General features: G+C 49.1%; 1 protein-coding gene across 3 annotated transcripts in view; it reads left to right on the top strand.

Annotated features, from left to right (window-relative positions):
- The window catches only part of Grik3 (glutamate ionotropic receptor kainate type subunit 3), a 218,565-nt gene that overhangs the window by 131,127 nt on the left and 62,622 nt on the right, over positions 1–24,816 (top strand). For all 3 annotated transcript variants that reach the window (XM_005084371.4, XM_040756664.1, XM_040756665.1), the window contains 4 exons: positions 918–1,094; positions 10,356–10,613; positions 17,344–17,525; positions 20,191–20,244. In XM_005084371.4, the coding sequence (XP_005084428.3) occupies positions 918–1,094; positions 10,356–10,613; positions 17,344–17,525; positions 20,191–20,244 (671 nt within the window). The remainder of the gene's footprint in view (positions 1–917; positions 1,095–10,355; positions 10,614–17,343; positions 17,526–20,190; positions 20,245–24,816) is intronic.

Here is a 24,816-nt window from a genome sequence, read left to right as displayed (position 1 = left end):
GCCCAGGGAACGTTGTAGGCCACAGGGTAGGAAGACAGTGGTTAGGGAAGACAGCTGTAAAATGCTGACTTATATGTGTGGCATGGCCACTGCTCTCATGAGCATACAGCAGCTATGACCACCTGCCCAACACATGTATAGACACACACACAAAAAGAAAAAGTCATGAAAATAGAGGGAGGCTAGCTGGGAAGGAGGGAGATGAGACGTAATGGGGAGTGAATACAATCACAATACATTAACATTTATACCATGTGCAAATAAGAATTTGCACCTTTGCAGAAGTCATGCCTCTCAATTCACTTTCTATTTTGTTTTGCGGGTTAGTGGTGCAGTGTGAATCTTTACCAACACTTTTTTTTTCCTTTGACAAGAATGCCTCTAGTGTTTCATTAGATATTAGTTACTGTGTTATGAAGGCTGATGTGTGCAAAAGGTGCTCGAAGGAAGTCTTTCCTGCTGCTGTCTTATTAAACATTCTTTATGGCGGTAGACCCTGGATTTCATCAGAAGCCTTCCTGATTCTTGAGAGTCGGTTGTATTTTCATCTCCTTTGAACTATTGATGTGGTGGAATGGTATTCATGGATTCCTTTATATTGAACCGGTCTTGCATCCCTGAAATAAAACTATGTGGTCATGGTATATTAGCCTTGTAATATTCTGGTAGATTCTACTTGCCAGAACTCTATTAAGAATTTTTGTGGCAGTATTAAGTTGGTAATCTTATTTTGGCCTGTCAAATTTTGTTAGCAGGAATTTGCTAGTCGGCTAAAATGTATAATTTTTGAACATGGAAATTATCTAGGATCTTCTTGAGCAGTGGGGTGGGAAGACCTCATCGACATAACCTGCACAGAGCATCCCTGCTCCAGCCCCATCCCTCCCTCGCACACACTGCTCTGTCATCTCTCACAGGAGGAATCTTTGAGTATGCGGACGGCCCCAACGCCCAGGTCATGAACGCTGAGGAGCATGCCTTTCGATTTTCTGCCAACATCATCAACAGGAACAGGACTCTGCTGCCCAACACAACCTTGACTTATGACATTCAGAGAATTCACTTTCATGACAGCTTCGAGGCCACCAAGAAGGGTGAGTGTGCAGATCCTTGTTGTGCACTTTCAACTTGGGGGGGTGGGGAGGGGGGGTTGAAGCCTTTCCCACTTGGTCGGGGTGGGGGGGGGAGGCTGATTCTTTCTCTGTTTAGAGTAGCCTGTGCCACTCCCCAAGGAGCAGGGGTGGGGCCTGAGAGGAAGTCCCAGGCTAGCCAGGCATGGTGCTGTAGCCCGTAATGCCAGAAGTCAGGAAGCTGAAGGAAGGTCATGAGCTCCAGGCTACTCTGGACTACATAGCCAGTATAAGGTCAGCCTGAAGTACACAGCAGGACCCTGGGAAGCTATGAAGGGAGGTTGGTAAGCAGGGGAAAGGTAGACAGGGGCTGGGGTTGCCTGAGAGGAGGCCAGCCAAGGTCTCCAGGACCTTTGAACCAACATGAACATTTTCAAACTTGAGTTTTCTTTTCTATTAGTTTTATTTTTAATGGACAAATATGATTATTTAAAGTATAGGATGTGCTGTTTAGATACATGTGAGCCTTAAATATTGGTCAAATCGGAGGACCTCACATATCCACCACATCTAGCATTCATAATTTCCTTATGGTAAGCACACTATTTCAGCTATTTCAAAATATGTAATACATTATTATTAACCATAGTCACCTTGCCACAGAACTTATTTTATCTTTCATTGGTATCCTACTCAAGCAGCAATAGGTAGCACACATATAAAACAGATACTGTGTTAGCCCAAGAGCACAACATCTGCCTGCCATGAAAAGACTTCATGAAAATGGCACACTGGGTGCTGGAGAGATAGCTCAGAGGTTAAGAGCACTGGCTGCTCTTCCAGAGGTCCTGAGTTCAATTCCCAGCAACCACATGGTGACTCACAACCATCTATAATGAGATCTGGTGCCCTCTTCTGGTGTGCAGACAGAACACTGTATGCATAATAAAAATAAATCTTAAAAAGAAAGAAAATGGCTCACTGTGTGCTCAGTGCCTACGGCAACTTGACCCCAGAGGCTAGAGATCCACAGATAAGGCCTGGATCTGACCCTGGTCCCATATTCAGTGTGTGTCTGTTGCTGACATCGCCACTAGAAAATCCTGGCTCACAATAGCAAGTTGTGTGAGTTCCGTTCAAGTGGTCCCACACCTGAATTCTTAAAAATAAGATAAAAACAGATTAAAAGAGAGTGAAATACCACTGTCAACAGGTGTACACACACACACACACACACACACACACACACCAAAAGAAACAGTAACTAAGTTCTCAGTTCCTGGGTGAGTAGCCAGTTGCCATTGTGTTATCTAGCACACCCAAGTGCACAGCGGGTATTTGCTGTTGTTACTGTGTTCCTTAAAGATTTCTTTACTTTTGTTTTATGAGTGTTTGCCTGCTTGTATGTGTGGGCACCACGTGCATGCAATGCCTGCAGAAACCAGAATAGGGTGTCAGATCCCTGTGGAAATGATGTTTGATTGTGAGCTGTCATGTGGATGCTGGGGACTGAACCCGGCTCCTCTGCTAGAGCAACCAGCGCTCTTAACCACTGAGCCATCTCTCCAGCCCCATCTTAATGCCCTTTAAAAGACAGCTTGTATATGTAAGTCCACACATGTGTACATACACACAATTAGCCCTCCAGGCCATGGGCCCTACATCTATGATTTCAACAAACCATGGACCAAAATCACCAGGAGGGGGAAAAATGAATTTCTTCTGTACTAAACATATATAGACTTTTCTGTGTCATTTTCCCTAAACAATAAGCACAGCGCCTATTTACATAGCATTTGCATTGCATTGTGGGATGAGGCGTCTTGAGACGATAGAGCATAAGGCGTAGTGTGTGGAAGATATATGCAAATACCAAGTCCCTCTGTGCCAGGGACCCAGCATCTGTGAGTCTGATATCTGCAGGAGGTCCTGGAACCAATTCCCTGCCGATCCTGAGGGAGACTGCATATCTGAACTATATTTTTACATATATATTTAATTCAAATTCAACTTAAAGGCTTAGATAACTGGAAATAGCTTCCATAGAACCTTCGATTTCTGTGTAACCATTTAAAGATCTCAAGCCTAAGGAATCTCATTTCCAAAATGACTAGGTCATCCTTTCCGAAATATGATATCATAACCCATCAAAGCTCATATCACAACTTTTAGTTAAATCATTGGGTTTTTAACATACTTTCTCTTCTTCACATTACTGAAGGGAAGACTCTCTTTTGACATTTCTCTATTTCTGGGGCACCTGGAAGATAAAGGACTGTAGTAACTGCTCAGTGAAGTAACTGTTGAATGTATCAGTGAATGATGACAGCCTAAGAGTCATTGTCTAGGACCCCTGTAAACTGAGTTTAGGGGTTAGCATCATCCAAGGCAGGTTGAGTGAGACTTGCCCACAAGCTCGCCTTGTCTCTCTAAGGAGTTCCTGATTTCTGAGCCATTTGCTCTCCTGGGCTGCCAGGGGCAGAGCCAGCAGGATGTTACCTGCTCATGGCTCTGTTTCCCAAAGCCCCACTCTGGGTTAGCTTTTGAGCTCAGAGCTTCTGCACATATGGACACTGGCATCCCTACCAATCTGACCTCAGCAATGTTGGACAGAGTACCTCTATTAAGTGCTTAGGACTGTGTCTGACTCTAATAAATAGGTCTTTGCTCTGGGTACACCAGGCTCCCTGCCCTCCACATACTGGACCATCAGCGAAGGGTCTGACTCCCACAAGGGCTTTCCCTGCTGCCCCTCTTCTCCTGTGTGTGCCTAAGGTCAGAGGTGCCATGAGGCTGAGCTGCTAATGTCTGACAACCAGGAGCCTCACTGCACCCTGGCTTAGTCCTGAACCCCACCTCCCTGAACTACTCTTGATTGTTCCCAGCATACCCTGTGGCCAGAACCAGGAAGCAAACGACCCATGGCCCTGCCATGCTGACATCATGTGCAAATGATTACACTGGATCAGACCTAGCCCCAGAATTTCAGGATTCAGCAAATGCCTGGAGTCAGATCAGAGGCCCTCATGGGTTCATCCAGCCTGAAGGCTATACTGTCTGGCTAGTGATGTTTTGTGACCCAGCATAGGCACCTTCAGCAGCATAACAGCATAACACAGTTTGGGGATCCTTCCCAGGGCCCTTCCTCCCAGGACTTACACTCCCTAGGCATTACTGCCAGGTTGTCCACAGACACCAGCAGCAGAACCATCCACTCCCAGAAGTCAGCCATCGTCTTTTCTTCCTTATCAGATCACACCTTCTCCCCTAAAGCATCCCTGTGCCCCATCCCCAAGGCATCATTAGATCACGGCCGGCTAGCGACAGCTTGACCTTCCTGCCACATCTGGGCACCCAGTCCCTGTTCCCCTTGTTGCTAATCCCTTCAAATGTGCACACCCTACCCAAACCCAGCCTTGCTGGTGTTGAGCTAACTCATTATTCTGCTTATATCCTTTTTAATATAAAGTCAGGCCTCCTTGCCTATATCTTTATAACTCTAGACTTTTCCTTTGCAATCTTGCAATCTCAACTCCGTGTGTGTGTGTGTGTGTGTGTGTGTGTGTGTGTGTGTTTCTGTGTCTTCCACTAGACTATAGTCTCTATTAATATTTCATTACTGTACTATATAACCTAGTGTCCTAGTTTGCTTTATGTTGCTATGATAAAACACTGACCAAATCCAATTTGGAGGAATGCCAAGGCAGGGAGAGGCTGGAGGCAGGCACTGAAGCAGAGATCATGCTTACTGTTTCTCTTGCCTTGCTCCTGCTCAGCCTGCTTTCTTATACAACCCAGGACCGCCTGCCAGGGGTGGCACCACCCACAGTAGGCTGGACCCTCTTTTCGTTGTTGGTTTTCGAGACAGGGTTTCTCTGTGTAACAGCCTTGGCTGTCCTGGAACTCACTTTGTAGACCAGGCTGGCCTTGAACTCACAGAGAATCACCTGCCTCTGCCTCCCATGTGGACCCTCTTACATCCTCAATCAAGACAATAGCCTACAGAAAGGCCCACAGGCCTGTCTGATGGGAGCAATTCCTTAGTTGCTGTACTGTCCTCCCAGGGTTGTGTCAAGTTGGCAATAATAACCAGCGCACCAATCATGGACCTGTACCAGAGTGCCCAAAGTCATTACTGAGGGTTTGGTGTGATATATATACAAGTGAGAGACAGTATTAACAGATTGCTGGTATGTTAGAGTCACTTTAAATTTCTCCTGATAACCCCACAGGGAGACAAAGCTTCACCCCTCTACAGATCACATCCAAGTAGGCAGTCGGGTCATAGGACCCACAGCTACGGTAGCCAGAGAATGGCAGCGAATCACACAAGTGCTGGCACAAGCAGGAGGGTTTCCTGGAGTAGGAGCCGTCTCAGCTGTGCTCTGGAGGGCCTTGGAACAGTGAGGACAAGGGCAGCTTGGAAAGCAGGCTGGTTCTGCAGGAGGGCAGGAATGCACCTGGGTAATCCTGGTGAGCATTTTCTGGGTGACAGAAGCTAGGGGTCACAAGGTGAGAAAGGCTTAGGTAGCCAGCCCCTAACACTGCAGGACTTCTGTTTTTCGTGGCTGGGAAGATAGACCCAGGCCTGCCAGCCACAGGGAATGACGCAGGAGAAGTGAGTCCATCCTGGGCTTGGCCAGGGAGTATTCAGAAGAAAGAAACCTGTCTAGCTAGTTCAAGGCAGCATCTCTAGCACCCAGATCAAGCCAGAGAGCAGGCAAGCCCTTCTAGGCCTCTGGGAGCCCCTGTGACCATGCTATCTATTTGTGGCTGCCATCACTCCGTGCCCTCCATTCAATTCCATGGAGTCGAATGCAGCAGTACTCCCCAGCCCTGCACTCGTGGGGCATCATGACTGATCGCACTCTCCATGAGCCCTCGAGTTGCTCCCACTCAGGAGTTACTAATGCAGTGTTTCTGCAAACGGCTGGGTGCTTGTCTTCAGGGGCACAGGCACCCAGTTTTGTTGAGTTTGTTTTTAGGAGATGAAGCATGGGGACATGGTGGTGAGGGGAGCAGTTTCATAGGTGGTTGCACAAATCTGCACTCGCACAGCGGTCCACAAGGCTGGCGGGTGTTCCGCATCTGTGCTGACATGCAGCAAGTGCAGCAAGGTCAGTTAGACTTTTGAAGATTTTTTTTCTAAAAACGATTTGAAGCCATTGTGTTGATTTTTTAAGTGGTTGTCTTATTGTGGTTTTCTTTTCTATTTATCAGATGACTAGACAATGGAAGTCCCTTTTAATGGGGAAAGACCTCGTCGGGCTCAGTGCAGGAGGAAGGACTAATTCAGTCAGAGGTGGTGCCAAGCTTTGTGCTTCTGTGTCCCAAGGCCCCATGAGACCTAATATGCCCTGCTCTGCTAATTTGAATATTGAATAGGTCATTTAAATATTCATTTTCTCCTTTTTGGAGTGCTTCTTTTTTAACCTTTCAATGACCTTTTAAAAGCTGAGTTGCTTGTCATTTCCTTGTTGATTTAAAGGAGTTCTTTATATAGTCTGGCAAGAGTCATTTTGGGTGTGTGTGTGTGTGTGTGTGTGTGAATAATACATCCTATATGTATTATGTCTATTACATATGGTATTGTCTTTCATCCTCTCTTAGTGGTCATATCTCATGAGAAGCAAAGTCTTTAATTGTCAGAAGTCTGATTTATTAGTAATTCTCATTGTACATTCTGGTTGAGAAGTCTTTGTCTATCCTGAAGACAGTCTTTAGGAGTTCTGTGGTTGTGTTCTTCACGGTTGGCTCTCTGATCTGTTTCTGTGTGTAGACCGACATGACTTTTGAGATTTGCTTCTTGTACACAAGGCTGGTAGGATGGATTCAGCTTCATACAGCATTGTTTGCATGTATCTATGTGTTTTAGTTAGGATTTTCCTTGCTGTGAAGAAACACCATGACCATGGCAACTCTCACAAAGGAAAACATTTAATTGGAGCTGGCTTACAGTTTCAGAGGTTTAGTCCCTTATCTTCAGTGTGGGACATGGCAGCCTGCAGGCAGACATGGTGCTGGAGAAGGAGCTGAGAGATCTACATCTGAATCCGCAGGCAACAGGAAGAGAACTGTATTCCACACTGGGTGTAGTTTGAGCATAGGAAAACTCAAAGCTCACCCCCACAGTGACACACTTCTCCAACAAGGCCATACTTACTCCAAAAAAGCCACACCTCCTAATAGTATGACTCCCTAGGGGGGCATTTTTTTCAAAACACCACACCAAACATCTACCGAATCTTATGCATAAAAAGATATTTCTATCTAGTCATTTTTCTGTTAACAACCAAAAGCTAGATATGGATGAAAGGACCATTTAAAGAGAACAGACAGGTTGGCACATAATTAAACAATGGAGTTTTAATCAGCCACAAAGGAATAGACTCAGGTAGGAGTGTGGCCCAGTGGTACAGAGCTTTCTGGCATATGCCTTGGGTTCCATCTCCATCCAACACATGCACACACACACACACACACACACACACACACACACACACACACACACATGCACACACACACACACACATGTCGGAAGGGGGCTTTAGTATATGGCACTGTGTCTCAGGTTTTTCAAACCTGGCAGGTAGCCTCCCTCTTCCACAGATGGAAGCCATGCTGTCTGATCCTCCAGGCTTTTCTTCTGCTGTGCTGGCTCCCACTGAACACCCCACTTCCCCAGGAGCTGCAAACTCTCCCGGTCCGTACTCCTTTTGATTTTTGATTTTCAGGCTGCATTCCTCAGGACCCTCACTAGGACCCTTCCAAGGAGATGCACTTAGGCCCAATTCTGAGATATCCACTGATAATTAATTGTTTCTAGATGAACGTTAGCACCACCATTCTCCCCCTGTGAGCTGGATCCAACCACCTTAGATCATGTGGGGCAAGGGGACATAGCAAGACAAAGCCTGGCACCATCTACCCCACCAGCTCTGGCTGAATTCATCTTTCCTCTTGCTTGAGGCCCAGGAGGCCTTTCCCTATTAAAAGGGACTTTCACTATTGCCTTTATTTTGAAGTGTTTTGTGGAAAATTAAAAGAAGAATGTCTGCCAAGCAGGATCTGAGCCAGCAGCCCAGAAAGCACTGTGTTTTCTTCCAAGCCTGGCCAGAGCAGGCTGGAATCGACCCAGCACTCCCCAGGCTCCTCTGCCTGCACTTATTCTCTGGGTGGCTCAATTCCTTTTAAGACACAAATTGATTGGGATAATTTCAGCTATAACTACAATTGCCATGGAAGGGAGGGTGTATTCAGGCTGGGGACTCCTACAATGACTGTGAACCATTGAGTTACTGTAAAATGACCAGAAAATGGATTCAAAATTGAAGCCACAAATAATGTAATTACTGCAGTGTATGCACAGGACTGCCAGGACAAGGTTGGCTGCTGCCCTGGAAACATCTGGAAGCAAGGCTGCTATTGTTGCTGCTACTGATGCTGTGACAACCTCTGTCCTAGGCCTTGTTGGTAGCAGAGTTCTTCCATTCTGGAAGATTCTTAGAGAGTAGAAGAAACATGGAAGGACTGGAGGACATATGCAGAGAGGGGACAAGGATAAAAACAAGTGGAAGTTGGGAATGAGTCCAACTAGGTCCAGACTCTGCACCTTTGGGAGAATGGAGTCTAGTGTGTACATTACTATCATCTGTCAGTACCACAAATGTCAGCACCACAATTCTTGTCATCCCTGTTCATGCTATCTCCTCCATCCCTACCTCTGCTGCCATCATTGCTATGACAACATCATCATCACCACCAGTCTTGTCAACACCAACGTCACCCCTCCTTCTGTCCTCAACACCATCATTTTCCTGATGACAGCATCTTTATCAGCAGCACCATCCCACAGGTACAATGGTCCACAGAGACCCCATTTTTATCTCCTTCTCTCTCCAGCTGCATCTCTTGCCATGCCTGCTGGCTTCATCTCCATGATTGTGATGCCACAGACATCTTTATCACCCGTAGTGTCCTCTACACCAACATCACTATCTCAACACTCCCTTCTGCATTGCACACCTGGTGCTTCTTCTACTAACTCCTGTCTCAGTCAAACATGATGCTCAGCCCTTGATCCAGGATAGGAGCATCCCATAAAAGGGTAGTCATTGTAAGAATGGAAGAGATGCTACAACCTTAGTTGCCTGTTTCAAGGTCAGAGCAAAGTGAGGGCCCATGAAGCAGATTTATTTTTTGGAGTGGTGTAAGGGTGGTTTTTCCTTTTTCTTTCTTTCTTTCTTTTTTTTGAGTAGACACAAGTCATTCTGTCAAGTCTTCGGTCTAAGCATCCTAGCAGAGGTGTACATCCTTTAAAACATTATTACATTTGGTGCATGTGTGTGTGTACACACAAACTTGGGCCTGCATGTATGTAAAAGATAAGGGATGGGCTGGGGACTGGTGTAGTCACCAAGGTAGGAGGGGAAGACAGACTTTGTTTAACAATGTGTCAGCCTTCCCAATGGTTCAGCATTTAGTTTTGGAGGCCCTGTTTTACAAATCTTTTAAACAAAATCTCTGTGGGGTATGGAGCTTAGGGGGTATAGGGGGACGGGTGCTGCTGTTGGAGATGAGGCAGTGATGGTTTCCCTAAAAGACCTGCAGACACAGAAACGTTCCCTAGGCAGAGGATCCTAAACTGTCTAAGAGTAGAGAAATTTAACTGAGCACAAGCAAGAAGGCATGCATGCATTCATTTCTCTGTGCTCTCGACAGTGGCTGTGATGTGACCAGCTGCTTGAAGCCACTGCTGTGATTTCCCTACCGAGGTGAAACTGTGAACCAAAATAAATCCATTCTCACCTAATTTGCTTTTAGGATATTTTATCACAGCAAGAGAAATGAAGGCAGAACACAGGTCTAAGAGGCATCTTAAACATCCAGACGGCACCACTGAAAGAGAAGGGAGATGTTTATATCAGGTCTTAGGGAGCAGGCCAGGACTGGAGGTAGAAGCTGGAGTCCCCAGTCATTAGAGGTTTGCTTCCCCTATTTGTCTGGAATCTGGGATGCCACCAATGAAGACATCACGGTTGTATAGCATGCTTATAGGGTTGGTGTGCTCCACAGCTGGGCTTACCTCTCTGGTGTCAGATGAAGGAGACACTGTTACAGCCCTGTTGCTCAGATGACGAAACTGGGGCTTCATGAGTTGTTCTCACCACCCAGTGCACTTCTGGATCTTTCCCTCATGGGTTCAAGGGATTGTCAAAATCACTGCCCACTCCCAGGGTGCATAACACCTCACTCACCCCTGTGTCCCCTTCCACTCTCTTGTAGCCTGTGACCAGTTGGCGCTGGGTGTGGTAGCCATCTTCGGGCCATCACAGGGCTCCTGCACCAATGCAGTCCAGTCCATCTGCAATGCCTTGGAGGTGCCCCACATCCAACTGCGCTGGAAACACCATCCCCTGGACAACAAGGATACCTTCTATGTGAACCTCTACCCCGACTACGCTTCTCTCAGCCACGCCATCCTCGACTTGGTCCAGTCCCTCAAGTGGCGGTCAGCCACTGTGGTCTATGATGACAGCACAGGTGGGTGACTAGACCTGCCAAGACCGGGGGAAGGGGAAGGGAGCAGAGTCCCGAGATTAGGGTTGTCTGCTTGCCTAGCATAGCTGCCTCCGAGGAGAAAGTCACATTTACACCAGACACCAACAACAGCCAGTTACACTGACACTTGCCCCTAGGATCTCTCACACCCATGCACACCAGCCACACCCCAGCCTGGCTCACCCCTGACTCTCTCCTCCCCCAGCACGCATCACCTTCAGTAGCAGAGTACTGGGATCTGTGATTGGCACTTGCCCAGCATTGACTGGTGCTCACAGTTCCATGGCCACCTATCCCCAGCCTGCGCTGGTACACCTGTGTGTGCCCTGCCACCCATCACTGGCCTGAACTGCTAACCTGTACCCTGCCACCTGCAGGAGGCCTGTCTGGGGATATTCTCCACACCCATTCGCAGTTTCCTTGCTCTGTGGCCTGGTGTGCAGTGTGTTTGTGCTATGTGGGAATCCCTGCTCTCCCACCTGCTGGCTGGGCTGCCACTCCCTGCCTTCACCTCCTCATGGGAGTCTCCGGAATAAAGAGGAAAAAATATTCATAGAAACCTGACTCAAAGCGCAAGGGAGGTCAGCTCCTGATCATCCTGTCACCTGCGCACAGCCCCCTTCCCCCATTTCTTTGCCAACCCCCAGCCACCCCTGTTTCCTGTTCATGCCCCCACTGACCTCAGATACCAGCTTCCTTCCTACTTACATGATTGCTGGCCCCACCCAGGGTCAGGTCTGGCTAAGCTCTAGGCTTGGGTCTCATCTTCCAGTGAGGAGGAAGGAAAAGCCTGGGCTCTGAGTTTCCGCTGAGGCTGGACCCCCTTTGCAGAGGCACCTGTCGGTCACTCGTGCCTTGCCCAACTGGAACACATCAGCCTTCATTCCTCTGCACAGGGCCTGCTTAGTCCAGTCCTGTCCAGCCATCCAAATCTATCATGGTGCTCGCCTTCCAGAACCCTCTTAGGATAGTGTTGCCCTTTACTTCCCAAGTCCTGGGCCCTTCAGTATAGGCCTAGAGCAGATAGCCACTAAGGGCTCCAGCAAACATTCTGGGCCTTTCCTTTGGACCTTGCAATCTGTGACGTATCTTCAGCCATCATCTTGGCAAAATGTGTGTTCCGGGAGAACACAGAGAGGGTCAGGAGAGGAGGAGAGAAAAGAAGGATGAGGGCATGGGAGAGACTACCATATGTACCATTACTCAAGCAGTGCCAGGAGAGTCTTGTTTAATTCCTCATCTTTCAGCATCTCCATGGGGTGGTAAATCAGAAACAAGGCAACAAACAGATTCAGCAAGGTAGCAGAGCCCGCCCACTGTCATCAGCCAGTATCACAGCCCACACTATCCTGCTGGCCTGTCTGAGCCCAAGGCCACTACTATTAGCCAGCACAGAGCTGCTTCCTCTTTCTTTCCAAAGACTTGAATCTCAGGAAAATTCTTAGCCCAGCCTCTTCAACGACAGCGACCTTGGCAAGTCACTTAACCCATCTGGCCTGGCTGTTCTCGTGTGTGTGGAGAGGTGGGGCACCCAGCCTTGACAAGCCCTCCAGCTCTCAGACACCTGCCGTTCCATGCCAGCTCTTGATTACCTCCTGGTGGGGGATGGGATAGCGGATGAGGGACCACAGACAAGTTATCAGGGCACTATCCATCTCAGAGTTCTATAAACAGCTACAGAGCTCCATGCTAGCCGCAATCCTCAAAAGGTAGCCTACCACCTGAGATCCCAGCATGGAACTCTGTCACCATGGTGTCCAGTCCTCTCCAGTGTCTCTGCAACTTGGTGGTCTTCCTTTTCTAAATCAGTGGTTCTCAGCCTTACTCATGCTGTGACCCTTTAACACAGTTCCTCATGTTGTGGTGACCCCCAACCATAAAGTTATTTTCGTTGCTACTTCATAGCTGTAATTTTGCTGCTGTTATGAATTGTAATGTAAATATCTGATATTCAGGACATCTGATATATGACCCCTGTGGAAGTCACGGCCCACAGGTTGAGAACTGCTGCACAAACATTTGTGAGCCCATTTCTGCTTCCAGATCATAAGTTCTCTGTGCCTCTAGGACTCAGCACAAGGCTGGTACGGTGTGGACATTTTTAAAGCATTGGTTGAACTGCAGGAAATGGTACAGGATGTAGAAATGAAGATACCGCTCCCCTATTTTTTGAGGAGTTAATCATAGTCTAGGAGAACAGGTGCCTAGTTATAGGGTGCTGGTAACTCTTGGCCATCAGAGCTGAGAATCAAGTGGAAGGACAAGTAGTCAGAGCTCTAGGTACCGGGACTGTGGCCTTGGCTGGTGTGTGCTGGCTTCCCAGAAGAAAGGAGAGATTTGCCCTGAACCTTGAAGATAAGGGCACAGAAGGACAGAATAAGGCATGTTGTAGGCATAGCAGGCAGAAGGAGCAATGTGAGCCGAGGAGGGAGGGTGGGGCAGTGTTCTGAGATGCCAGCCTGGCTGGGAAAAGGATGGAGTGTGAGCAGGGAAAGCGAGACAGACGGGATTCGCCTGGCTGTGCAGGTCTGACATCCAGCCTCAGGCTTCAGACTTTATGTTGTGTGTAACGGAGCACCACTGAGTGCTGTCGAGCGTAGCTGTGGAATAATGAAAGTCGGGTTTCAGTAGACGCCCCTGAGAGCCGAGTGTGAGATAGGTTAGAAGGAGAGCAAAAATCTGGGGGGACTGAATGGTCCCCCACAAGAACAAAGGAAGCCAGACATCACCACAAGGGGTTGCCTGAACTTGGAAACATAACAGAGAAGAAGAAACAGATATTTGCAGGATGGCTGTAGTGTCACAGTTAAGTGGACATAGCTGATCCTGGCTTGAAGCACTGTCCAGGGGTGCAGAGCCTCCAGGCTTTGCGAGGAGATATGCCAGGGTGACAGGCACCACTCGAGGGGCACTTCTCAGAACTGAAGCTTAAGCATGCAGCTTTCTTTCTTGAGCCTTAGGTCTACTGACAAATCCACGCTACTTGGCTCTGATGGCCTGGAATTGTCAGTGACCTCAAGATAGAACCATTTCCTCCACTCCTTTTTTTTTTGTTTAAGATACTAGCAATCAAACCCAGGGCCTTGTGCATACTAGGCCAGTGCTTTACCACTGAGACTCTCCTACAGTCTGATTAGCCATTCAAAAAATATGGGATAAAAATGCCTTCATTCTTCACCTTCCCAGTGCCTAATGTACTCTTTGTTGAAACATTTCGTTAGCATTTAATTCAGTTTGATTTTCAATTTGTCTCAGTTTAGTTCAGTTTAGAAGGTACTTATAGTGGAAGCAGTGAGAGATGGGATTTGTTCAAGAAAACAATGGGTTCTAGGATTCAGATGTGCGTTAAACAGTAATATACCATTGAAAGAAAGAAGTGGGAAGCAGGAGCCACGCTCTTCCAATCAAGACATTTCACCAGGCTGGACCACCACCCGGTGGGAAGCACAGTGACTTTAGCAGGCTCTGGCTAAGTGTGGCAGGGCTACGTCCAGTAGTATGTTTTAGCTGATGGGACAAACCAATTCAAATCAACTCCGTTTTCTTGCAGATAGAGGGTATGGGCTGGATCTTTCTAGGGCTCGTTTAGCAGCTCAACAAGGCCAGGGTGCTATGTGGACATGATTATACCCCTCTTGACCTTCTCCTCCTGGGCACAGTAGTGTTGGTGCAGCTCCTTACAGTACCAGGCGCCAACACTCCAAGCAGGAAGGAGACAAGGAAATTTGTCTTAATGTGACTCATACCCCTTAGCAACAAGAAAGATCTGTCTTTGAACCTTCTAGAAGATGGTCTTCTACAGCTCGTGGAGCCCATGTCTTCTACTCCTAGGCACTGTAAAATGGGAGTAAGACTGACACTGACTGGCTCCTAACGGTTACGAGGACTGGCACATCGCCATACTCCTTTTGGCATGTCAGCCGAGGATGCATCTGTTAGCTCTTTCTATAATAAGCTGTGTAACAAACCACCCCCAAAAATCTAGTGGTCTAAAACAGTAAACATTGTGTTGGCTCCTGCATCCACCAGGTCAGAGGCTTACTGGACCTGGCCAGCTGCTTCTTTGGTTTCAACTGGCTTACTTGCCTGCCTGCTGGTAGCTCTAGGCTGCCTTTGGCTCTCCTCCATATGTTTCTGTCCTCCAGCAGGCTAACCCAGGCATTTCTGTCCTAACTATAGCCAAGGAGCAAGAGAATCAGCCAGTGTGGAGTTCCATCATGCTTGTTAATATCCCACTGAACAAACCAAATGACAATGTTGAGCCTGGTGGGCGGGCACTGCCCAGCTCCGTGCAAAGGGTATGAATCTAGGAAGGGATAAGGAGTTTGGCTCATCCTTCTCACAGTAGTAGCCTCAAGGAGAGTGGCTGTGAAGGAGGTGGCCTTTGAGCTGTGCCGTGTGTCCACCTTCCTAATCCAATCTGTGCACAAACTCCTGCCAGGGCTGAAAGGAAAAGGTTTAGGGAGGGAAAAAGCCTTAGGGTGGAGAGAAAGGTCTCTGCCTAGAAGGCAAAACACTGCTTCTCAAAACCTGATCCTATTTGTGGCATGGCTCAGAATTAAGGGAGGTCCCTTAACCTCTGTGGCCCTCCGTTTCCTTATCTGTTCCACCAGCACGAAGGACCCTCCCTGTTCTGCATACATCCCGGGATGTGGAGATGGCTAAGTGTGACTACGAGCACAGAAGTGCTTCGTAAGTGAAAAAAGCCATTCCAGCAACCGTGATTCAGTGCGATATTCTGGGAGGGATTGATTAAGGAGGCAGGAAAAGGAAAGCTCCGTCTCAGACAAACACAGATAGCCCGGTCCTCTGGAGGTGGGCCAGAAGGAGCCTCAGTCTCCTCAGGGACTACACTGATGGGAAGGAAGTCTGACATTTGCTGCTGGAGAATGTGGGTCGTTATGCATTACACGGGGTGATGTGCTTGGCTGACAAGACAGCCCTGGTGGCTTCCACTCCAGCATCCAACTTGTCCCTGTCCTCATAATCTGGGTCTCCAGAGCCCACGGGCCTGCTAATGCTGGACAGGAGTCAGAAAAATGAGGGGGCAGGAGTGAAGTGGGCATGGAGGCCTCCGGGTAACAGATGTGAGAGACCAGAACTGCTGGAGAAGTTGGGGTTCTGGGTGTGACGGGGTAACCTCCTTTCTGCTGCTCCCCTCCCCTCCCTTATCGACTCTGGTGTCAAGAGCTCAGAGACCTATTGGAAGCAGAATTCTTCCACCTGTGTATCCAGAACCCATGAAAACTTTAGAGCTGTGTACTAGGGGTTGCTTTGGAAATTGGGATTCCATTGGAAGGGTTCTAGACTTGAATGACCAAGTAAGGAGATACTGTCCAGATAGGAAACACTGTAATGAGTAACTACAAAATTTTATTCAGTGCACATTAGCTTAAGAAACACAGATATGTGTAAGTGTGTGTGGTTCTTTAGAATCAACGTTGTTGTTGTTGTTGTTTTGAATTTGGATTTCTCTGTGTAGCTCTGGCTGTCCTAGAACTTGTTCTGTAAACCAGGCTGGCCTCGAACTCATAGATCTCCCTGCCTCTGCCTCCCAAGTGCTAGGATTAAGGTATACACCAACACTGCCCAGGCTCTTGTGTGTGTGGTTCTTACTGGTAGTCTTTACTAAGACATTAGAGGACTGCCTCAGTTTACTGTTTGACCCAGAGGTTCAAATGGGTGCCATTAAGACATGTTTCCTCCCCTTTTCATCTTCTCTGACATCCACCCTGATGGATCATATCTCTGGTTATATTCAGTGACCCCAGACTTATGTCCTCCTTGCTTTCATAAAAAAGGTTGTTTCTTACCTGCCATTATTCATCACAGATCCCCCACGTTTCTATTTCCAATGAATGCACTGCTTGGTCAGATTGGGGCCATGCACTTTGTTCCTTTAGCTGGGTAGGATCCTTCCTGAGAACATAAAAATGGGGTGGGGAGAAGGTGCTTAGGATAAGTGAGCGGTCTATAGAACATGGGTGTGTGAACCACGGTCTATGGAACATGGGTGTGTGAACCATGGTCTATGGAACATGGCAGTGTGAGCCACGGTCTATAGAACATGGGTGTGTGAACCACGGTCTATAGAACATGGGTGTGTGAGCTATGTACAGCTGCTGAGGCTTAGCTGAGGACACATTGCAGGGAGGGGGAGAGCACTGCTGCCTCAGCCCTCCTTCAGTGGGCCTGAGTAGGGGCAATAGAAAGCAGCAAGCAGCCTCCCTCCCAGAATCCACAGAGGAGTCAGCAAGAATGGAGCTTGAAACAGGGAAGGAAATGAACTTAATTAGGCCTAAGCAAGCCATTTGTCTCCAGGAAGTGACATTCTGTTTTCCCTGGAAGTCCCCAGATTAAGTGGTTTTACAAAATGCCAAGGTGGAGGATAGATTTTTCAGTGTGGGGAGAAGAAAACAGTAAAGTCAACCCAATAACAGAAACGTTATTTGAGTACTCCCTAAGTGTCACGGCCCTGGGCCAGGTGCTATGGGGCGCTAGTCACGGCAGAATGAGGGGGGGGGTGAGGGGCAGGCAGAACAGGCCAAGGGAAGAGCCCTCTGAGCTGGCGTGGATATTGGGGCATGTTTGAAGGTAGGAAATCCTTTCTGAACAGAGAAAACAAGGAATACCTCATGGAGGTACCTGAGTAGATACCTGAGATGTTTTATGCACGCATGCACGTGTGTGCCTTCTGTGTCCTGGGCCCCAGGTCTCATCCGGCTGCAGGAGCTCATCATGGCCCCATCCAGGTACAACATTCGCCTGAAGATCCGCCAGCTCCCCATCGACTCGGATGACTCACGCCCCTTGCTCAAGGAGATGAAGCGGGGCCGGGAGTTCCGCATCATCTTTGATTGCAGCCACACCATGGCGGCCCAGATCCTCAAGCAGGTGGGTGAGCACTGTCCAAGCTGAGGGTGGGCGCCTGGCATAGCTCTACCTCCTCTCTCCCAGGTACAGAGCTTGATCTCGGGAAGCATCCTAGCTGTCTCTCTGGCTGCCTGCATGATGCTGGGGCCACTATGACTCTGTGCCTCATTGTACCAGCAGTATAATGGTTCTTTTACTCCCGTTGTGTTAACGATGTATAATCTGCCCCATGTCATGTCCTAGTATTCAGAGTGCCCCAGCATAAACACTGCCTCCTAGCCCACCCCACCAGGTTGCCTAGAGTCATGAGAACAGCCATGGTGGGGTGTGGGTGTGTATAGAGGTCCTCAGTTTCTCAGGACTGTCCCCAGATGCCTCTCTGCCTATCCCAGTGACTAATTCCACATAGCCACAGCACCTGCTCTCCAAACAATCAACGATGGCAGAAGAGAATGGTTCTCCAGCCAGGATGGTTCTCTGTTCCCAAACAGGACTCACGCTAGCGCGAAAGCTGAGCTCTGCTAGCCACTTAGGAAAGTAACGGCAGCCAGGCGGTGGTGGCACATGCCTTTAATTCCACTCAAGAGGCAGAGGCAGGCGGATCTCTGAGTTTGAAGCCAGCCTGATCTGTAAAGGATAGCCTGGGCTACAGAGAGAAACTGTGTTTCAGGAAGGGAGGGAGGGAAGGAGGGAGGGAGGGAGAGTGGGAGGGAGGGAGGGAGAGTGGGAGTGGGAGGGAAGGAGGGGGAGTGGGAGGGAGGGAGGGAGGAAGGAAGGAAGGAAGGAAGGAAGGAAGGAAGGAAGGAAGGAAGGAAGGAAGGAAGGAAGGAAGATAAGCATAAAAGGACCTACAGGCCACCACAGTGAAACCTCATACATTTGATCTGAACTTGTGTTTTATGTAAAAGGCCAGTAGTTATCCCTAAAAGTGTCCCAGGTGATTGGAGGAACTTTGACACATGATCAAGAGAAACACAAGAGTCAAAGACACAAGGTGATGTAGGTCTTTCAAGACGGGGCGGGGGGGGGGGGGGAACGGCTTGCCAAGCAGGGATTGGGACGTTTTCAAAACCCTGTGGGGCTCAAGCACCACCCTTCATTTGGAGTACCCATCCTGACTGGCAGCCTCCATATCTGTGCCCTGCAAAGGAAGTGGAAGCAAGAGGATCATGGTTCAAGGCCAGCCTGGGCTACAGAGTAAGTTCAATGCCAGTCTGGGCTGTATAGAGATACAGAGAGTATCTGGGTCCTAGGGATATTGCTCAATTGGTAGAGTACTTACTTAGAACACACAAGGCCTCAGGTTCAATTCCCCTGCACCACATAAGCCACATGTGGTGGTACATGATCTCAGCCATCAGGAGGTACAGAAAGGAGCATCAGAAATTCAATGTCATCTTCAGCCCTACTACAAGTTCAAGGCCAGCTTGGGAAACACGCTGCCCTGCCTAAGGTGGAAAATATCTTCCTACTGTCCTGCCCCTTCCCTTCCATGTTACATGAGGGAGTCCACATTCATAATCCCTCCTCAGACATCTCTGGGGGTGTCAGTGAGATGGGACAGAAGAGATGGGGGTTCTGGTGTTGGGCCTGGAGAGGCCTTAGGGTCCCTGTGTGGAATACCTGTGCAAAAGTCCTGTAACCTTCACTGTCCTGGGGCTTCCCCTCTTCCCTGCATGCGTGACAGAATGACAGTCATAGCATTGGTTACCAACCAGTCACTCAGCGGGTATCTGTCCCTCCTCATTGACCCTGGAGGCAGGGGGCTATTATTACAGCCTTTGACAGGTGAAGAGACCGAGGTTGAAGGGAAAGCAGCAGGCCTGAGGTCATCCAGCCAGGAATTCAGATTAGTCCCAGGTCTGTCTGCCTGCAAAACATCCAGAGTTACAGATGAGGACCCTTGACTGAGCTAACAGTGGGTTAAAGGAGGTTGAGGCCTTTCCTGGCTGCTGGCCTCCACCGAGCCCTCACAGCATGGATGAGGGTGCAGAATGCATGCAGCAGTTCAAGGTATATTTGACCCCATGACATTTTCCTCCAGAACCCTTGGTGGACCCTGCTTTCTGAGGAACTCTGTGGAAAAATACATGGCAGTCGTTAGTGTTATAGATTACAGGCTTCTAATAAAACACATAGGATACATCACCCAGAGACCTCGAGCGGCTGTGTACTAACAATCCCAGAGGAGCATGTGGTGTGTTGTGTGGCCTGATGGGATTAGGGAAGCATGGAGGCTTCATTGCTCCTGGGGGACGCTCACGCTAAGGACATCCCCCTCCAGCCTGGCTGACTGGGAGAGCCCCACCATGTAGAGTCAGGCTCTTGAGGAGGCTCAAGCTTCTGTCAGCATGTCTGAGTGACAGGCCCAGAGACACTGCCTGAAAATCCAGACAGCTAGGCATCTTCCCACTGCCCTGCCGAACTGGACACTCTGGGAGAACATGGCCCCAAGCCCCACACTGGAAACTTCCTCAGGTGATTTTGCTACTCACAACAGTGGGAACCTGCTGCTGTCTGCCAGCCAATTCATATATTCATTGTAAGGTCTCAGTGGACACCCTAGGCCTTAGCAGACAGCTTCATGCAACCTACAGTCTGTCCTGTGCCCCAGCTCCCCTGGCCCTGGTGAATGGAGGGCTGTTTAGAGGTCCGTGCCCCTGGCTAACGCTCTGCTTCCCCACAGGCCATGGCCATGGGCATGATGACTGAATACTACCACTTCATCTTCACCACTCTGGTAATGTACCGCCGGGTCCTGTGGGCAAGGGTGGTACCTCTGGGGATGAAGGCTACTTGAGCTGGGCCTGGGCCAGCCTACTGGGGACAGTTCTGTAGTTGGAGCAAACACAAGCCTTCTCAAGGCTGTAGATATTGATCCAAGTGAGACCACGATGACACCTCTGTGAACTGTTCACTTTTGAAAAGTCTTTGGAGCCAGAATAGAGAGCAACTTCTCTGCTGACTAGTATGGGGACCCTGGATAAGTCACCAGACCTCCCATGACTCAGTTTCTTCCTCTGCAAAATGGGCTTCTAACTCCTTGGGAGGCCTAGTAATGTGATCAGGCCCAGGGAAGAGAGCAGAGCTTGGCTGGTTTAGAGCAGGAATGAGTGGCTATTAGCACTCTTTAGACTGTCCCTAACCACATCTGTCAGAGGCCTCCCATCACACCTGGAATGGCCACCTTGGATCCTGCCCCATCCATTCTGAAGTCAGCCCCTTGCTGTCACTGGGGCCAGCTCACCTGCTGGCTCCAGATGGGTCCTGTCCAAACTCTGAGAACATTTAGGGCCATTTAAAGCCATTAGAATAATTAGTTGTGATCTGAGATCAGCAGAATCATGGTGTCCTGTGCCAAAGAGGGGACCTCTGCTGAGCTGCATGGCCTTGGAGCCAGCTGCAACCTCCCTCTCTGCCCTCCCTCATTCAGGGACCTGACCCCCCAGCCCTGCATCACTACAATCCTATAGAGCACCAGCCACCAGTCTTCACCCAGCATCTGGGCTAAGCTGGCAATTTCAAGATGGCTAGGACTAAGACTTTCCAGTCCATCTTCCTCTACGTGTCTGGCTCTGATACAGCTGACCTCTGACCTTGGGCAGACGGACATAGGGCACAGAACAAGGAGATGTTAAGAGTTGTAGGGCTGCCAGGAGTTGGTGGCTCACTCCTTTAATCCCAGCACTTGGGAGGCAGAGGCAGGCTGATCTCTGTGAGTTCGAGGCCAGCCTGGTCTACAGAGTGAGTTGCAGACCAGCCTCCAAAACAAAAGAAAAACCAAACAAACAAACAAAAAAAGAGTTGTAGGGCTGATAGCCGGTGGGAAGTTTGAGGCAGGCTTTCTAGAAAAAGCAGGTGTCTTGAGCTAGGCTTTGAAGGATCAATAGGAGCTCACTGACAGGTGGGGGAGAGAGGAATGGTATTCTACCCAGAAGGAACAGCGTGTACAAAGGCCAAGAGGCAGGCTAGCTCTCCAGTGATGTGTTGGAGTTGGCTCACACTGGAATTGGAGAATCAGTTTTGTTCTCACAGCTCCGTGCTGTATTCTTAGCCTGCAGTCAACCCTGTGAGCACTTATACCACAGCAGTGAGCCACTGCTGCCAGCGAGAATTTCTCTCCAGCATGAGTAGTTACCGGCACGTCCTGATTGTCACACACCCTCCATTCACAACACCCAGTGACCATGTAGTCAGTGCTCAGAGCCCATTCTGCTAGCTGTAAACCAGACCTTGGCACCTGGTGAAAACACTGTGGGGGAGACAGGAACCCTGAGAACTGAGAACGGAGACTGGGCACCTTCTCCATAAGGGCTCACCTTACCCCAGCTTCTGTCTGTCATTCCGCATCCTAGAAAGTCACCGGGAGCTTAGGGCTAGGTGCTCAGTCCTTGGCAGCATTCCAGACCAAGACTAAAGATGGCAGCACCCTGGCTCCAGTGTCCTTTGAAGTGATGCCATTTTCCATGGAGGTCAAGATCAAAGGTTTCGGAAAAAGCATTCTAGCACCCCAGACTTCCCTCCAGTCCCGTGCAGTGTGCATTTACCCTAAACCTTGCTTCCTTGACGCAGCTGGTCACCTTTTCTTTTACCCTTCCACAAATGCTAAGACCTCCGGCTCTGAGCTGGGAGGACGAACAGAGATGGTTCCTCCTTACACAGAGCTCACACACAAGCCCCGAAACTTCCTCTGTGAGCAAGGCTGCCTACTTGTAGTGCCCACAGAGTGCCTGGCCCACAGCAGGTGCTGTGTGATGCCTGAGTAGGAGAGAGTGGGTGAATGACTGCCATACAAATGAGACCGTAATCAGCGTGATCAGTACTCAGCATCCCTTGCAGTTAAGACCATGGACTCTGGTGTGTCTGATTGGGATGAAGATACTTCATTGTTGGGGGAGGTGGCTCAGGAGTTAAGAGCACTTGCTGCTCAAGCATGGGAACTGAGTTCAAATATCCAGAGCCACCTTAAAAGGCCAAGTTTGGCTGTGCACACTTAAAACCATGGCAGTGGCTGTCTCGGGTAGGTCCAGAAGGCTTCTGGGGCTTCCTGGACTCCAGCCTGGTTCCAAGTTCAGTGAGAGACCCTGTTTCAAAGGGGTGAGTGAGAGAGCAGACCACCCAACGTCTTCTGCTGGTCTCTGCACAGGCATGTGTACACACTATATACATACCACTCACACACACACACACACACACACACACACACACACACACACACACCACCACCACCACCACCACCACCACCACCACCACCACCACCACCACAAAAAAGAGCTCACTTCCTTAGTCAATGTACCTCCTTCTCTGTGCCTCATGCCTGTATCTAAAACAGTGAGGATGGCAGTGGTACTTGTCAGGGTCAGTGTTGAAAGCATCCACAGCGGTGTAGTGCTAGAACAATGCCTGGCACTTCCTTAGCATAGTGCGTGTCAAATAAACTCACTAAGCACCTCCTGCTTTTGCTTCCTGTGTGTCCTCCACCCTCAAAACAAACGTCCATGGGAGCTGTGACTCTCCGGTTTCCCCCACAAAATGGAAACTGAGGTGACCCAGAAGCAAACAGACAAGAGAGTCCCCCGGCACAGCTGCTTCCAAACCCTCTGCCCACAACTGTCGCTGCAGTGTCCCCAGCCTTCTCTAGCAGGTAGACTCTTCGTGATGCCTGGCCATAATGGTCCAGCATGGTGATTGACACTAATGGGGTAAACAGAGCCTTCATGTATCCCACACTTACATCCTTTGCCTACATCCTCTGATTTTTCCTTCAAGGCCACAAGGGGAGAATGTGCTTTCTGCCCAGAGTCTCACAACAGATCAATGATACTGGCTTAGGCTCGCACTCCGACTCTTGCCCATGGCTGCTTCGCGGCACTGTTCTTCTCCCCCACCCCAGCCCCTTTCTGAGGCATAGGAGACCAGGCTCTTCCAGGAAGATGTGGTCATCAGAGTGCAGACACCTGTATGGTGGATTGTGTATCGGGTGTCTCCCATGGCAATCCCAGTAGCCTCCATGTGTCAGGGCATCCAGCATGTCTCCCTCAGCCCTCTTCCCTGGTCGCAGCCTGTTGCTAGCTTCAGCCCTGTTGGCTCCCGGCTCTACCTCGTGACTCTCCCCTTTCATGCCCATTGGTCAGTGGTGGCTATATTGGGAAGGGGAGTGGCATTTGGCATTCATCTTTGGAAATGCGCATCATCAACCCTTCCCCTCAAAACATCTCTCCAAAGTCGCTTCTCCCATGCAGAAGACGTTTTAATTACCCTAGCTGCCATTATCGGTGTCAGCCAGCTTTGAGCCATTCCCAGATAACCCTGTGCTAATCAGCCCCAGCTGAGCCCCTGGTGCATGTCATGTGTAGGTAAGAGCCTGGAGGTGAAAAAAAGAATTATAATAAATTAATAGATAAGCAATCACAATTAATGCCACTTCCCGGCAATAACAGTTACATCATGGGAAAGATATTTTCATCTGTCGTTCCTTGAGGCCATGTTTTCCGAGCATCGGCTTCTCCCCATTCAGACCCATGGGGTGCTAATGAATTAGTCTATTATGTTATGCTGAATGTTTCTAAAAGGTCCCCAGTCGACACTGAATTCAGTGTGTCAACATTTGGCATCGGAAATGCATCTTTTTGCCAAGCTGCAAAGTTGCCCACAGTTCACCGTGTTGAGCACTTAGGGTCTTGGCCCAGGGCAGTTTGAACAAAAAAACAGTAACAGGGACTGGACAAAGAGGCCCCTTCACCAGCTCCTCGATGTCACTGCCCTCATGTCACAGGGATGGGGTACTCAGCGTCCCTAGCCCTAGGAACATGGGAAAGCCCAGACCAGAGAATGACATGAAGAGAAGTGGTTCCAACCTTGCCACCCATTAGAACCTGTTATGATTTCAACCAAGAATGTCCCTGGCCAGCTCGGCTCATGCTTTGGATATTTGTTCCATAGCTGGGGACAGTATTTTTTTTGTAGGCTCTAGGACCCTTTTTCAGGAGGTGGGGCCAACTGCTATAAATAGATACTTCAAGGTCATGCCCACCCCCTGGTTCCTGCCATGCTCTCTGCTTCGGGGTCTACCTTGGTGTGAGCAGTTGATGATACACACTCCCACCTCTGTGGTGTCAACTGCTTTTCCATCCATTCCCCTGACTCTGATGGAATGGAACTGCCTGGAACCATGAGTTGAATAGCCCTTGAACTGTTCTGTCAGGGATGTTGTCACAGCTATGGAAACAAACAAACAAACAAAACAAAAGCAACTAGCAAGCCTTCCCCAGCTGTGACTGTCTTGTCAGATTAAATGCTGCAGCTAGGGTCT

Source organism: Mesocricetus auratus, unplaced genomic scaffold (genome assembly GCF_017639785.1).
Source record: "Mesocricetus auratus isolate SY011 unplaced genomic scaffold, BCM_Maur_2.0 Super-Scaffold_100014, whole genome shotgun sequence".
NCBI lineage: Eukaryota > Metazoa > Chordata > Mammalia > Rodentia > Cricetidae > Mesocricetus > Mesocricetus auratus.
Note: the sequence above shows the minus strand (reverse complement) of the source record. Positions and strands in the feature narration are given on the sequence as shown.